We start from the raw sequence: 13,906 nt of genomic DNA on the forward strand, positions 1-13,906 counted from the left end.
GTCCGATTCCCACCGGCTCCACTCCACCAGGTACCGGAGCTGCGCCGCCTGAAAGTACTTCCGGAGGTCCGGGACCCCGAGACCTCCCGCCTCCGGGGCAAGCATGGAGAGGACCCGCTTCATCCGAGGCTTACGGCCTTGCCACACAAAGCGGGAGATGTCTGCCTGCGCCTGCCGTATCCAGCCCACGGGGGGCTGAAGAGGTAGAGCGCGGAAAAGATACAGGATCTGGGGCAGTATCGTCATCTTCACCGCCGCAATACGGCCCAGCCACGAGAGTAGGCCCTTGTTCCAACGGCCGAGTTCCTCCTTTATCTTTTTGCCTAGAGAGGAATAGTTAGCTGCGACCATGGCAGGCAGGGTGGGAGCAAGCAAAATGCCCAAGTAAGGCACCGTGGAGGAGGACCACTGCAAAGGGAAGAGACTTTGAAGGTCCCGTCTGGTGTCGGCAGAGAGCGACACATCCAGTGCAGCCGACTTGGTCATGTTCATTTTAAAGCCCGCAACGCGGGCAAAAGCGTTCAGCTCCTGGACGCAGGCAGGGAGCGACCGCCTGGGGTCATCTAGGGTCAACAAGACATCGTCCGCGTATAAGCTGACAGTGTGTGTGTATTGCCCCATCTTCACCCCAATAGTGTCCGGGTTGTCGCGGATCCTCTGCGCAAACGGCTCCATATAAAGGGCGAAGAGGAGCGGCGAGAGAGGGCAACCCTGTCTCGTGCCGCGCTCAATGGTGAAGCTGCTGGAGCTGTGTCCATTGACACGCACTGACGCCGACGGTCTCCTGTAGCAGTTAAAGACCATAGTGCGGAACTTCTCGCCGATCCCCAGTTTCCCAAGGACCAGCTCGAGGTATGGCCAATGAACCCTGTCAAAGGCCTTCTCCGCGTCGACCGATAGCAGCATCCGCTCCCCCGGGACGCGTGAGGCCTTTTCCAGGACGTGCGTCACTCTCTTCGTGTTGTCGACCGTCTGCCTACCGGGTACAAAACCGGCCTGATCTGCCTCCACCAAACCTGGTAAGTGTAGACCCAGTCTGGCCGCCAAGATTCCGGTGTAAAGCTTGAGGTCCACATTTAGGAGCGAAATGGGCCGGTACGAGCCGCACAAGGTCCTGTCCTTCCCCGGCTTGGGGATAACCGACACAGTCGCCGAGAGGAGGTCCGGTGGGATGGCGCCCGGTTCGGAGAAGGAGTTGAACAAGCGAGCCAGGAGAGGAGCGACAGTGGGACAGAAGGTCTTGTAGAACAAGGCCGTGTAGCCATCCGGGCCCGGGGCTTTGCCATGCTTCAGCCGTGCGATCGCGGAGATGACCTCCTCCACGTGAATGTCCCTCTCTAGATGGTCCGCCTGGGAGGGGTCCAAGGCCGGGAGGGTCACGGATTCCAGATAGGCCTCAGCCTCTCCCGGTGGGGAAGATTCTGAAGCGTACAGTGCCTCGTAAAAGGATCGAAAGGTATCTGCCACCTCCGCGTCACCAGAAACCGGGATCCCATCCACTCCCACCAGCTCCTTCACCACATTGCGTTGCTGCGCAACCCTAAGCCTATGGGCCAGGAGCTTACCACACCTGTCTCCGCCGGTGTAAACGGCATGTTTCAGGCGCAGCGCTGCGTATTCCGCCCGATCTAGATCCAACGCAGAGAGGAGTTTTCGTGCCGCCTTCAGTTGCTTCCAAACCCGAGGTGCCCCCGTCCGGCGGTGGACCTGCTCAAGCTCCCTAACCTGCGCCGTCAGTTCTTCCCTCTTGCGCTGGCGTTCCTTATTTTCCGCCGAGGAAATGGAGATAAACTCCCCCCTGACGACTGTTTTCAAAGCCGCCCACTGTGTAGCCAGGGACGTGTCAGAGTTGTTATTGTGGGTCAGGTAGTCCTGGATGACCTCCTCCACTCGCTTCACCACCGATTTCTTATGGAGAAGCGTGTCCCGAAGCCGCCACATCCCTCTCGAGGGGGGGGGCGCCGGCCACGCAAAAACTCCGGAGACCGGCGCATGATCGGACAGAGACAAGACCCCGATGTCCGCCGCCGTGGCGGCCGAGCGAAGTGGGCCGCTCACCAAAAGATAATCCAACCGCGAATAAGTGCGGTGTGCGTGGGAAAAGTAGGAGTAGTCCCTATCGGTGGGATGCATGGTGCGCCAGAGGTCATGCAGGTCCATCTCTGCAATCTGGTCCCGCACCGCTTTAGAAAGCTCCCCTGTCTGCGGAAAACGCTGGGCAGACCTATCCAGAGTGGAGTCGAAGACCATATTCAGGTCTCCCCCCAGGATGACATGGCGATCGGGCGAGGCAGTAACGTCCACCAATACCGAGTCCAGGAAACGATCCTGGTGATCGTTTGGGCTGTAGACCGAACCAACCGTAAAGGTAACACCTCCTAAGCGCATGCGATACACTAAGAGCCTCCCCTTCTGCTCGGCATGTTTATACAGCACCTCCCCCCTAAAGGAGCTGGCTAGAAGAATGGCCACCCCAGCGGTCCTAGTCGCAGCAGAGGAAAAAAGTTGCGTGGGGAACTTGGCAGAGCGCAACCTATGGCAATCTCTGGAGAGTAAATGGGTCTCCTGCAGGAGGCAAATATCCGCCTGCGACCCCTCCAATAGGGAGAGGATCGCCCTACGCTCAACGGGGTTGTTCAGACCCTTGACATTAAGGGTCACTACTTTCAGGGGTGGCATCGCCTCCAGGGAAACCGCGCGCTATGCAGCAGGCGGGGGATCAGCGGAGGGGGCGCGCGGGGTAGGGGCGCAGGGAAGGCCAGAGGCGGCATCGTACTCGTTCGGTCAGCTTCGGACGGGACCCCCCCCACAACAAACCAACAATGAAACCCCCCCAAAAACCATTGATGGCAACCAGCCAAAACAAAAAGCAAAAAACAACACCCCATAGTCTCAGTCTAGCCCAAATGGGCGAGTCTGCAGAAAACAGTCAAGTGGACGTCCAGCCACACACCACCCCCCCGCCCCCCCAACCCCCAGCCCAGCATCGTGAAAGCTAAGAGCCTCTCCCCCCGGAGAAAATTAGGCCGTCAAGGCCACACCCGTAGATTCAGGCAGGGTCCTGGCCGCAGTCCTCAGGGCCTCCGCCATGTCAGCTCTGATGGTGGGCGAGTCCGGGCGACTCACTGGCGCTGACGATGGGCGCCTTCTCGACCTCCGTCGGCCCCGCCGCTCGGGGCGCCTCCATGCGGGTGTAGCCCCGTCCTCCTCCGTAGCAGTAAGACCCAGCACCCCGCAGACATCTTGTAAGGAGCGCAGCTGATGCAGTACCCCATTCCATCGAAAGATAAGACGGAAGGGGTGACCCCAGGAGTAGGCTGTCTCGTGCTCTCGCAGAAAGTCCGTAGCGATGCGGAAAGACCTGCGCTTTTGCAGTGTGATGGCAGACAGGTCCTGAAAGAGCGCCACAGGTCTGTCGCGGAAGGTCAATGGTTGCTTCCTACGGGCCTCAGTCATGATGCGCTCCTTTAAAGGGAAATCCGGCAAGAATGCCAGGATATCAGGCGGGGGTGCCGATGACTGGCGCTGGCGGCCCACCCTGTGTGCTCTGTCAATGCGGATGGGGAAATCCGCTCCCTCCTCCAAGATGTCACGGAACAGGTCCTGCAGATAAGCCACTAGGTCCGCACCTTCATCGGCGGATGGAACACCCCGGACCCGGATGTTGTTCCTCCTGGACCTGTTCTCGAGGTCCTCCGAGTGGGCCTGGAGCTCGACACATTGCTCCCGGAGGCGGAGGACGTCCTGTTGGAGATGGGTTATCTCCTCATCGCGGCGGTGAGCCGCCGTCTCCACAGTCTCGACCCGTTCGCCCAGGCCCTCGACTTCCCTGCGCACCTCCCGGACCTCTCCAGCCACTTCGGTCTTAAGAGTCTGAAATTCCTCCTTGAGGGAGGTGAATAAGTCCTCCATGAAGGACCGCGTGACCGGCGGCTCGCCCGCAGTTGCGTCCGTTGATGCCCGGGAGGCCCCCGGGGATGGCTGCGTCCTGTCGCGTAGGTGCTGGGACCTGCCGAGCATTTCCGGCAAGGTGCGATCACCCCGTGCCGCGCCACGTCTTCCAGTCATCTTGGGGCCCGGCAAAGCCCAGGATTAGTTGCTGTAGGCGAACGCCACCGCTCGCGGGCACCAGATGTGAGGCCTTCGCCGAGGACAAGAGTAGTGCGTCACAGGCGACAAAATGGCGGTCCGGGCATGGGCAAGACGGCCCTCGGGCCAGCAGGGCAGGTAGCAATGTCCGAAGAGTAGGCCTCCCGTCTCGTGTTCCCAGGGAGGGCAGTAGATGAGCTGGCGCCAGAACGAGTCGAGGCTCCCGTGTGAGAAGGGCGCGGGCAGGGGCCACCGGGCTCAGCCACACAAAGACAAGATGGCGGGAGGGTGGGACCCAAGAAGGCAGCCCGGGCCAGCAAGTCCGTGGGCAACTCTCAAATGATAACGGGTCCGGAAAGTGCGAACCCGGTGCCCCCCCCGATCACCAGTCGATTGCCCGGCTCGGGCACTGCTCGGACTCCGCCATCCAGCGCCTCCGGGCGCGGAGGTCGCAAGGCGTCGCCCCTCGAGACCCCGGATAGTGGGGATCGCCGGTACAGGGCTAAAGTCCGTCGCCCAGCAATGGTGCTTGCCACCAGGGCACCGCCAGGAAGCCACTTCGCTCCGCGGAGTCCGTCTAGTCCGCTCCTTCGGGATCTCCGGCGTTCCGCTTTTCAGTACTCGGGCCAGCCAAGGCGCGCGGACAGCGCCGCACTACGCTCCGCCTCCAGGCTCCTCTCCTCGGGGCGACCCGGGCTCTAATCCTCGGAGCGATCTCCGAATAAACTTTTCGGGAACTTCCCCCGGGGCTTCAGAAGTCAAAGTGGCACCAAAATGTGCCCCAGGAACTCCGGCACAGTTCTCTCGCCCGCAGTGCAGCCGCGGGGGGAGAGAGGCGCAGGAATCGGGGCTCGAGCTGAGCCGGGCCGGAGGAGCTACGGGAGGAAGCGTCCGCTCACCCCGCCATCTTGGCCACGCCCCCCCCCTTTTTCTTTTTAAGAGGGTTTTTATATTCATTGTCTATTTTTTGGGGGAAGATGGTATTACTGGCTTAGTTGTAATGTGCCCATCGTCAGGGTATATTTGGATTATTTTTTTTCATGGTTTCTAGAGTAGGCTGCGGTGGCTTTAGAGGAGCATCTTTGTTTTGGTGATGAACGTTTTGGTGCCGAGCTGGGTCTATCTTTTATCTTTTGAGCCCGCATGTTTCAGATTCGAAAGGGTGTCATCTCGGCTTGAATCCGAGCCGGAGGCATGACTTTATGTTTTGGTGCCGAGCCGGAAGGTGGGGCGTTGGAATCAGAGCCTCAGTGTCTACCATGGCCTGATGGCAGTGGTGGTCCAACAGGCGTTTGTTAGGTGGAAGGAAGTTTGGTGGACAAATGGGCTTTGATACTCGCAGCACCTTGTCCTGGTGGAACGTTGCCGGACTCTAGTTTGATCTCCAACTCTGAATCCGGTTCCTGGACAGAGAAAGTTTCCTCCTCTTCCGTTGCTGATGCTTCTATTTCTTTGTTCTCTATATCTTCTCTGAAGATATTGTGGGTGTCCTCGATACTCTGCCGCTGCATCTCTCTTCGTCGAGCCCGATGGTCCGGCGGAGTCTTTTTGGATCGGAACGACCGACAAGTGTTACAGTAGTCTTCTTTATTATCCGGGGAAAGACCGAGGTTACAGACCTGATGAAGGTCGGTGCATGGGTATTTGGAATGGCACCAAGGACAAAATTGAATTGCTGTCCGTTCCATTGTCAGAAGACACGACAATGGATTTGTGAGTAGTAGGCTGAAAACGCACCTTTTCCCATGATCTGCCTTCTCCATCTGTCCCAGTTTGACCCTCAGTTGTTTGGATCTTAGCGCTGGGATACTTACGGGTAACTACGCGCTTTATAAAAAATTCAATTCAATTCAATTCAATTCAATTCAATTAGATGGAGGGAAACGAGATAGGCCCAAAGGCCGCGGTTAGAGTTTTCCGACTGGATAATGAAAGTTTATTGAAATTCGACACGCACCATACCAATGAGGGTAGAGTAAATTGTGCACCAACGGGATTCTGATTAACGGTTTTCAATCTGAGCGCTGCAATATATGTCCGCACCTGATGGCGGAAAGAAAACAATGGAGTTGATGCCCATGCGCACTATCACTGACAAGGGGAGTTCGTCACCTTACTTTGTGATCGGAAAATACTTCCTTGAAGAAAAACAACTTGCAAACATCCGTACCCAAAACTAGATGGCAGGGCAAAGCATGTGTATCTACAGCACACGTGCCTCGAATAGATGGTTATTCATGTTAGTACTGGCTGTTGTATGGTACAGGAGGCATTGCAAGGAGAGATTATAAATAATTCAGTTCTGTTTATATTTATCCCCGCTGGCAGGACTAAATGGAAATCTCAGAGCTTTAATTCAGAGTGAGTGGATGGAGCAAGTAGTTCCAGTTATAGTAGCTACCATCAGCTTCGGCATGGGCGTGGACAAGGCCAATGTCCGGTAAGTGGCTGTAGTCTTGACAGTTTTCATCTGGTTGCCAGAATGAGGCTACATTGTTGACTCTGACCCCTTATCACATTGTCCCTTTTTTTTGTACTGTTAGATTTGTAGCTCATTGGAATCTAGCTAAGTCAATGGCTGGCTATTACCAAGAGTCTGGAAGAGCTGGTAGAGATGGGAAGCCTTCTTGGTGCCGACTTTACTACTCCCGATGCGACCGGGACCAAGTCAGCTTCCTGATCAAGAAAGATACTGCAAAGAGCCAGGTGAGTTGTTGTAAAAATGTCTTTCTAGTGTACTTGCAGTAACAATTTTCTTTTTGTAATGCCCTAATTAGCAGGTGCAGCTGTTACCTGGCCTCAAGCGTATAAATGGCTCTATAAACCCTGTTAAGATTTGAACTAGGCCCAGGGCGAGTTCGTGGAGAAGTGACCAAAAAAAACTTCACCACGCTACTCTGAGTTCCGCAAGTGGCGGAGTGTGTTAAGTCACACCATTCATGCTGATTTTTAGCACTGGGTGTTGTCCCGTGCTGGAAAATCAGTGCGAATGGCACCGTGTGCAGTGCAAGAGGGCGCTGCTTCTTTCAGTCACTAAAGTAAGATGTTCTACTCCAGCGGCAGCTTCCTCAATGCAAACTGAAGGTTTCTCAACGCGGGCGGTAGCGGTCATCCACGACTGCCCGCATAGAGAAATCTTGCAGGGAGGTGGTCTAGAGTAAGATTTTCCTTGCTTGCAGTCACAACTTAACGTTGGTGTGCGAGGAAAAAACACAGTTCTGCGTTTTTCGGAACTCCGTGCACTTTCGGAGTGGGAAATACTATGCAAGCTGAGTGGAATTTCACATCCAAGCCGAATTTGAAACAATAGATCTCAACAGAGTGTGTTTAACACAGTATCTTACTGGATATAAATGCCAATGTGCTACACTAACATGCGCTGCCCCAAGCAGGTCAGTGGCCACTGCAGTCCAGCATGCATGTGTGGCTCATCTGCTCACCCCAAACTACTTGAGGACCCCGTTCCCCGCACGCACACTACTATTTTCCTTACTGACACTCCAGGAGTGAGGTTCATGATGGTTCCTCAGTATATGAGATAGTTGCTCCACACTGAAAGAATTTGGGTAAATCTCCTTCAAAATAGAGAGAGTTTGGCAAGCACAAAGTGGTAGCTTGGGTATCCTAGCTCTCTCTCGGTAGCCAGCAGGTGGTAGAGTTTCTCTCTGAACACAGAAGCTACAACGTGAAAAAACAAAGAAAACCCATTTCAGATCGCACAATATATTGTTTGTCAGAGCACGTGCACCAAAAGGCATCTTGACAAAATGTCTGCTAAAGAAACGAGGCAGATGAGGGTTGTATTGCTGGAGTTTATCTTAACCTGGCCATGAAACGCCCAGCCAGGGAATCGGAGGGCCTTTACCATGTAACTTCAGGTTACTGACAGGCAATGCAGGCCCTAGAGAACCTCGGAGACCAATCACATTTTTGTTGGGTGTAAACTAACCTGATTGCCATATTTTGCAATTGCCATAATTTATATACATAAAACGGTAGAGAAAAAGGGAAGGGATACAAATTCCCTTCAAGGTAAATAGAGGGCGGACTTCCAATATGGAGCCCCATCTGATTTAAGTAATCCTAACTCTGCTGCTTAAATGACTTCAGGTGGTCTTTGAAGTTTGTAGAAGAATTCTGGGGTGGTTTGTTTTTCTATGGTAGATATTTTCCCCGTTTCTTCTAGTGTTATCTTTCACATTTGATTGAGCGACCTCTGATTTTCATCCCAGTTGTTAGCAGCACACTTACAGTAACAGAGGATCATTGTCTGTACTCCTACCTGTCAAAGATATGCATTTTAAAGCCTCTCATGTTTTGAAGTGGTCCATAGCTTTATCCCTGGTGGTTAGGTAGAGGCCCTTATTCCGTACAGTGGGAACCCTGGGACTCACTTGTGGATATGAGGGCCATGGGATCTTCCTTAACCCTTTCGATGCTGATGACGAGCTGGGCTCGTCATGGTGCACAGTGGTCGTGTGCTGATGACGAGCCCAGCTCGTCATAAAACAATGAAAATAGCAATTTCCAGCACAGGAGGGGAATTGCCTTAGCAGCGAAGGTGTTAATTTGTGTGCCCTGCGTTTCCCTCAAGTTTGGGTCGGTAGGACATGTTGGTGTTTTCAGATGAGGGTCCTCATTTTAGAGTTGGGTAACACTCTAGTTGTATCTCTTGTGGTGTTGTACGAACTCTAGTTTTATCATTGTGGTAAGAGGAGGGCGCTGCATTCATCTGTTCTTCCATTTTGTACCCAGGCAAAGCGAGGAGGAATAAAGGATAGCGACAAGGCTTCGATGGCTGCCTTTGAGGCGATGGTCGACTTTGGTGAGGCACTGGGGTAAGTGAGGCAAGATCTGTATAAAAGGTTTACCTTTTTACAGCATTATCAATTATGTATGATTTTTTAACTGATAACTTACTTTTTATGAACATTTTATTATCCCAGTCTTGAGACTTAAGTGTGTTAAGGAGATGTTTTTGTGACCAGTACTAAAGTAATGTTATCAGCCTTAGTTGCCATTTAACTTGCAGATGCATGTTTGCAGGAAAACATTAATTCACTGGGCTGTCCAACTACCTGAGAATGGTTTAACGGCGTGGACTGCGCTCCTAAAAGAAGTGGGTTGAGTCAGGCTTCAGGAGAGCAGTGGGGGCAACTAACTCGAATGAGGTTAAAATAGGAGTGTGATGTGGTTCAAACATATTATTCAAAGATGATATCGATGTGATGTGGCGCATGGAGAAATAGAGGTTGATGTGACTGGTAAAGGAGTCCTGCTCTGACATCTCACATTTCCTGTGCTGCTTGCTAAACATGATACACTTTCTTTGTATTGTAGACTATCCCGGTGCTCCATGTTTTGAGTCCCTCTGGTGAAGAAGAGCCAGGCCCTACTAGAGGCTAGTGATATCATTACCAAATTCCTGCAGTAGTGGTTTCCTCAGGTTACATTACTAACATTTCTGGGTACACAGAGTCCTTCTTCAAAAGAGTGCTTCTATTGAGGCGGATCCTGGTGGAGCCCAGAGCAGCACACCCTTGAGTTCATTTGTATTAATGCTTCTTATATTGAGCAGACTTTAAGCATAAAACCATTTAAGTGCTTTGCATTTGTTATCCTGAACTCCAAAAATGGAACAGTAAAGCCCGTAACAGATGAGGTGAGGATTGGCAGTGGATTCTGGGTCACCAAGTCTTCGAAGAAGAGAAATGTTTATAATTTGATAGAGACTTCTAGCCGCAGATTCCTTACCTTTGAATACTCCTCAGGCATCAGACTAGATCTGGAAAATCTGAGCATTACCCCTGCGCATCAGTAGGTGTCATTGAATGGCTCCGCATTGGCATCGTCCACGCCCACTCCGTATATGACGTGCACGGTGCGTATATGGGCACCACCCTTGTGCTCTGACATCAGAACTTTTCTTTCTGCACCCACAGCGCCGATCTGGAAGAGCTACCACTGTCATTTTTTACCCCTTTTCTACTTTTTCTTTTTTTTATGCGGGAACTGGATTGGGTGGGTTATGCAAGATTTTCTACTTGTTTTGTCAGATTTCTAAGCATTTTTGCTCCAAGTGGGCTAGGGATCTCCCCAAAGACACCAGTAGGTTTTAAACCCTTTGGGGCCTACCACAGGCAAATGTCTGTGAGAGACCCACACCTGGTTTGCCTGGGGTGCCTGGAGTCAGACCATGATTCCAGGAACTGTCCTGACTGTTGCACCATGAATCCAAAGGCATTTTCGGAGCAGGAAAGGATGCTCCTGGCAGTCTGACACTAGAGGTCTCTGCAGCTGTTCAGGTCTCTGTTGGGTGGAAGGTCCTGGGCCCACTCTCTGAGTCATTCCTGTTGGTCATTGTCGAGATCCAAGTCATCATCGGGTAAGTCTCCTCAAACATAAAAAATCCCAGAAGTTGAGACGCTCTTCGCTGCGCTGGTCCAAATCATCAGATGAGGTGCAGGAATCCCTCTGCAAGTCGAGGCCCCACTCCTGCACTCCACTTCAGCAGCGCCTTGATGCCCCTGGGCTAAGTCCTCGCTTTATAAGACTTATATTCATTCATTCACTCATTCATTCATTCACTTGCGGAGCCACACCCTTGATCTGCTCTGCACCTCCCTGAATTTCCCAGAGCTAGAGTGACCCCCCCACCCAACTTAAGGATTTCCATGAGGGTGTGCACCTCATTTTTGGGTTGTGGACCCCTCTGGAGCACCTTTTGGGGCCCACGGTTCTGGAAGGTGCACTGACTGGACTTCTATCAGCAGGTTTGCCCTCGGTGCCAATTGGGCCCTCTGGAACCCTTCCTGGATCTGGACTGACTGGTTGCAAATTGCTGTGATTCGGTGCTATTGTGCTATTCCTGGTGCCAAGCCCGTAGTCATTCCTGACTCCGATACGGAGCCGGACCGGTGTCATTTGATGTCAACACTGCTGCTGAACGAACCCTAATGACTGTCTGGGTTGGAGATGGTGCCTCCTTTTCTTGATTAAGACCTGTGGGTTTTTTGACTGGGGTGGATCCGAAGAGCTTTATGGCTACCCTGAGTCCCATGAGGAGCCTTTGACCCAATTGGATGATAAATGGTATGATGAGCTGGCAGATGCCAGTGGCCAGGACACCTCGCCAGAGATCGTATGGCATCTCCTAGTGTGGCTACTGAGGAATAGCCCTCCTTTGCTATGGGGTGAGGAGAGCAGCTGGGGTAGTTGATGGGACAGCATTGCTGAGTAGGTCTATTGCTTCATCGGTGTCACTCTGCCGCCACGCAAGCTGAAGTCATCTGCCTGATTCAGTGCTTGAGTGATTCAAGGAGATTAGGGTCACCCCTTGGTCGTTTTGGATTGCCATGGCCCCACCCCAGTATCACCCTGCTTTTCGCTCCTTTCGTGGCTACGTCCTTTCCAACAGACCCAGCACAGCCCCAGCCTTTCCGTGCCCACCGACACGGCTCCCACAAGTACCTTGGAAACCAAGGCCAGAGATCTAGCTAGTCTTTCCCCCCAGACCCCTCCATGGCAGCCCCAGCCTCAAAACCCATTTAGTATGCCCTTGCAACCACACAGGTACCCAGATCGAGGCTGGATCGGGTACCACCTGCACCAATGACCAGGCTTAACTTCAGGCAAGTGGGCTTCCAGATTTTACTTGTGGGGGTTATACGCTAACATTCTTGGAAACCCTGCTGCCCCTGCCACTGTCCTTGGGTCAGCTGACTGAGAACCACCTCTCCTTTTTGCCCAAGGAAGTGCAGGCTGTTTTGGGCAAAGGATCCATCGAGAGGGTGCTAACGTCAGAAATAGGTTGTTTTTGCTATTCCCACTACTTTCAGGTGCCAAAGAAGAAAGGAGGCCTCTGCCCTATTTCTAGATCTGTTTCCCCTCAATGCCTTCCTGAGAAATGAACAGTAGCTCGAGTCCTGTCTGCGGTGAGCCCTGGAGACTGGATGGTAGCAGTAGACCTGCAGAATGCTTATTTTGATGTTCCCATCTTGCAGGCCAATTTGCATTGGTATTACCTAATATTCGTGGTGGGCCAGGAGCATTTCCAGTACGATGTGCTCCCCTTTGGCCTTCCCAGTGCCCCATGGGTGTTCACAAAGGCGATCGTGGTGGTTCCAGCACATCTGTGAAGGTCGGAGATATCAGTCGTCCCCTACCTCAACAACTGGTGTTGAAGGGCTTACCACAGGCAGTCCAGTCATTGTCCACCTCCAGAATATAGTGGATCTCCTGCATCTCCATCTCAGTGTGCCGAAGTCACACCTGAGTCCTTCTCGGACACTCCCTTTTATCAGACCCATTTTGGACACAGTGCAATTCCATGCATACCCTCTGGAGGGGAGAGTCTTGGACATTCAGGGTATGATCCCGATGCTTCCACCTCAGTTCTGGATTTCGGTGAGAATGACTTAGGCTGCTGGGTCTGATGGTCTTCTGCGTCCTGCTGGTGAAGTACCATCAATGGCATATGCGGGCTCTGCTATGGTATCTAAAGCTTCAGTGGGCGCTGCAGCAGGGGAATCGGTCAGACCTGATTCTGATTTCGAATGAGACAGCGAAAGATCTGCAGTGGTGGTTAACAGACCGCGATTTGGTCAGCAACAGACCCGTCTCTCTTCCCCACACAGAGCTGACAGTGTTGACTGATGCTTCACTTCTAGGCTGGCGCAGCCACCTGGCAGAGGTGGAGATTAGAGACCTCTGGTGGAGACTACTTCACGTCTGCTTCCTGTACCTGAGGTCGCTTTGCTTAGCATTGTAAGCTCTGCTGCCTTCCATCAAAGAGAAGCTGGTCCAGGTGTTCACGGACAACACTACTACATGTGGTACTGCAACAAGCAGGGTGGAGTGGGGTCCTGGACCCTGTGCCTGGAAGCTCTGCACCTCTGGACATAGCTGGCACGTCTGGCCATTTTTCTGGTTATGACTCATGCATCACCTAGCAGGATCTCTACATGCCGGGGCTGACAAACTCCGCTGTCAATGCATTGTGGACCACAAGTGGTGTCTGCATCTGGAGGTGGCTTCTGGACCGAGGATAACCTTGGCTAGAATTAGTCGCCCCCGCTGGGAACTGTCAATGTCAGCACTTATGCGCACTGGTGTTTCCAAAGTGACTCTTGTTTGGAGATGCATTTGAACTAAACTGGAATACAGGATTCCTATATGCTTTCTTACCGATACCGCTCCTCCCTGGAGTTATGAAAAAGATAAAAATAGACAAGGCCCAAGTCACCCTGGTAGCTCCAGGTTGGGCAGAACTCCAGGTTGGGGAGAACAGATGATCATGCAGAACTCCTCAGCATGATCATCTGTTCTCTGATCAGGCTAGACTTTCAAGAGAATCTGCTGCCGTTACAACAAGGCAGGGTCCTGCAACCGAACCTGTGCATACTCCCCCTTTATGTGTGGAGATTGAGTGGCGACAATTGAGGGTACTATCTTCCTCCTGTGGTCGGTTACGTCAACCTGGTAGCCAGGCATTGATTATCAAAAATATGACTGCTGTTGGAAAATGATTGTGGCTTGGTGAGCTGAGAAGCACATTGACCCAATTCTGCACCCCTGTCCACCTTAGCCCAGCAAGGCCTTTCTCTGACCATAATATAAAACAAAAGAGGGCCCTGGAAAATGTGGGCAGGGGGCCAGGGGAAGTGACATGAAAAAGAAAACAAAGGAAGATCCCCCTGCTGTCCAAAAGTGAAATATCTCACTTTTAATGGTATACTAAATTCCTGCGTGCTGACCAAACCAACATACGACTCATTCCGGACCTTGCTTCTATGGAGGCCGCACTATGCGGAGCTAT

At 52.6% G+C, this 13,906-nt stretch overlaps 1 protein-coding gene across 2 annotated transcripts in view; it reads left to right on the forward strand.

Annotated features, from left to right (window-relative positions):
- The window catches only part of RECQL5 (RecQ like helicase 5), a 769,601-nt gene that overhangs the window by 265,309 nt on the left and 490,386 nt on the right, over positions 1 to 13,906 (forward strand). For both annotated transcript variants that reach the window (XM_086930748.1, XM_086930749.1), the window contains 3 exons: positions 6,418 to 6,529; positions 6,633 to 6,795; positions 8,845 to 8,927. In XM_086930748.1, the coding sequence (XP_086786874.1) occupies positions 6,418 to 6,529; positions 6,633 to 6,795; positions 8,845 to 8,927 (358 nt within the window). The remainder of the gene's footprint in view (positions 1 to 6,417; positions 6,530 to 6,632; positions 6,796 to 8,844; positions 8,928 to 13,906) is intronic.

The sequence above is a fragment of the Lissotriton vulgaris genome, chromosome 7, assembly GCF_964263255.1.
Source record: "Lissotriton vulgaris chromosome 7, aLisVul1.2, whole genome shotgun sequence".
Lineage (NCBI taxonomy): Eukaryota > Metazoa > Chordata > Amphibia > Caudata > Salamandridae > Lissotriton > Lissotriton vulgaris.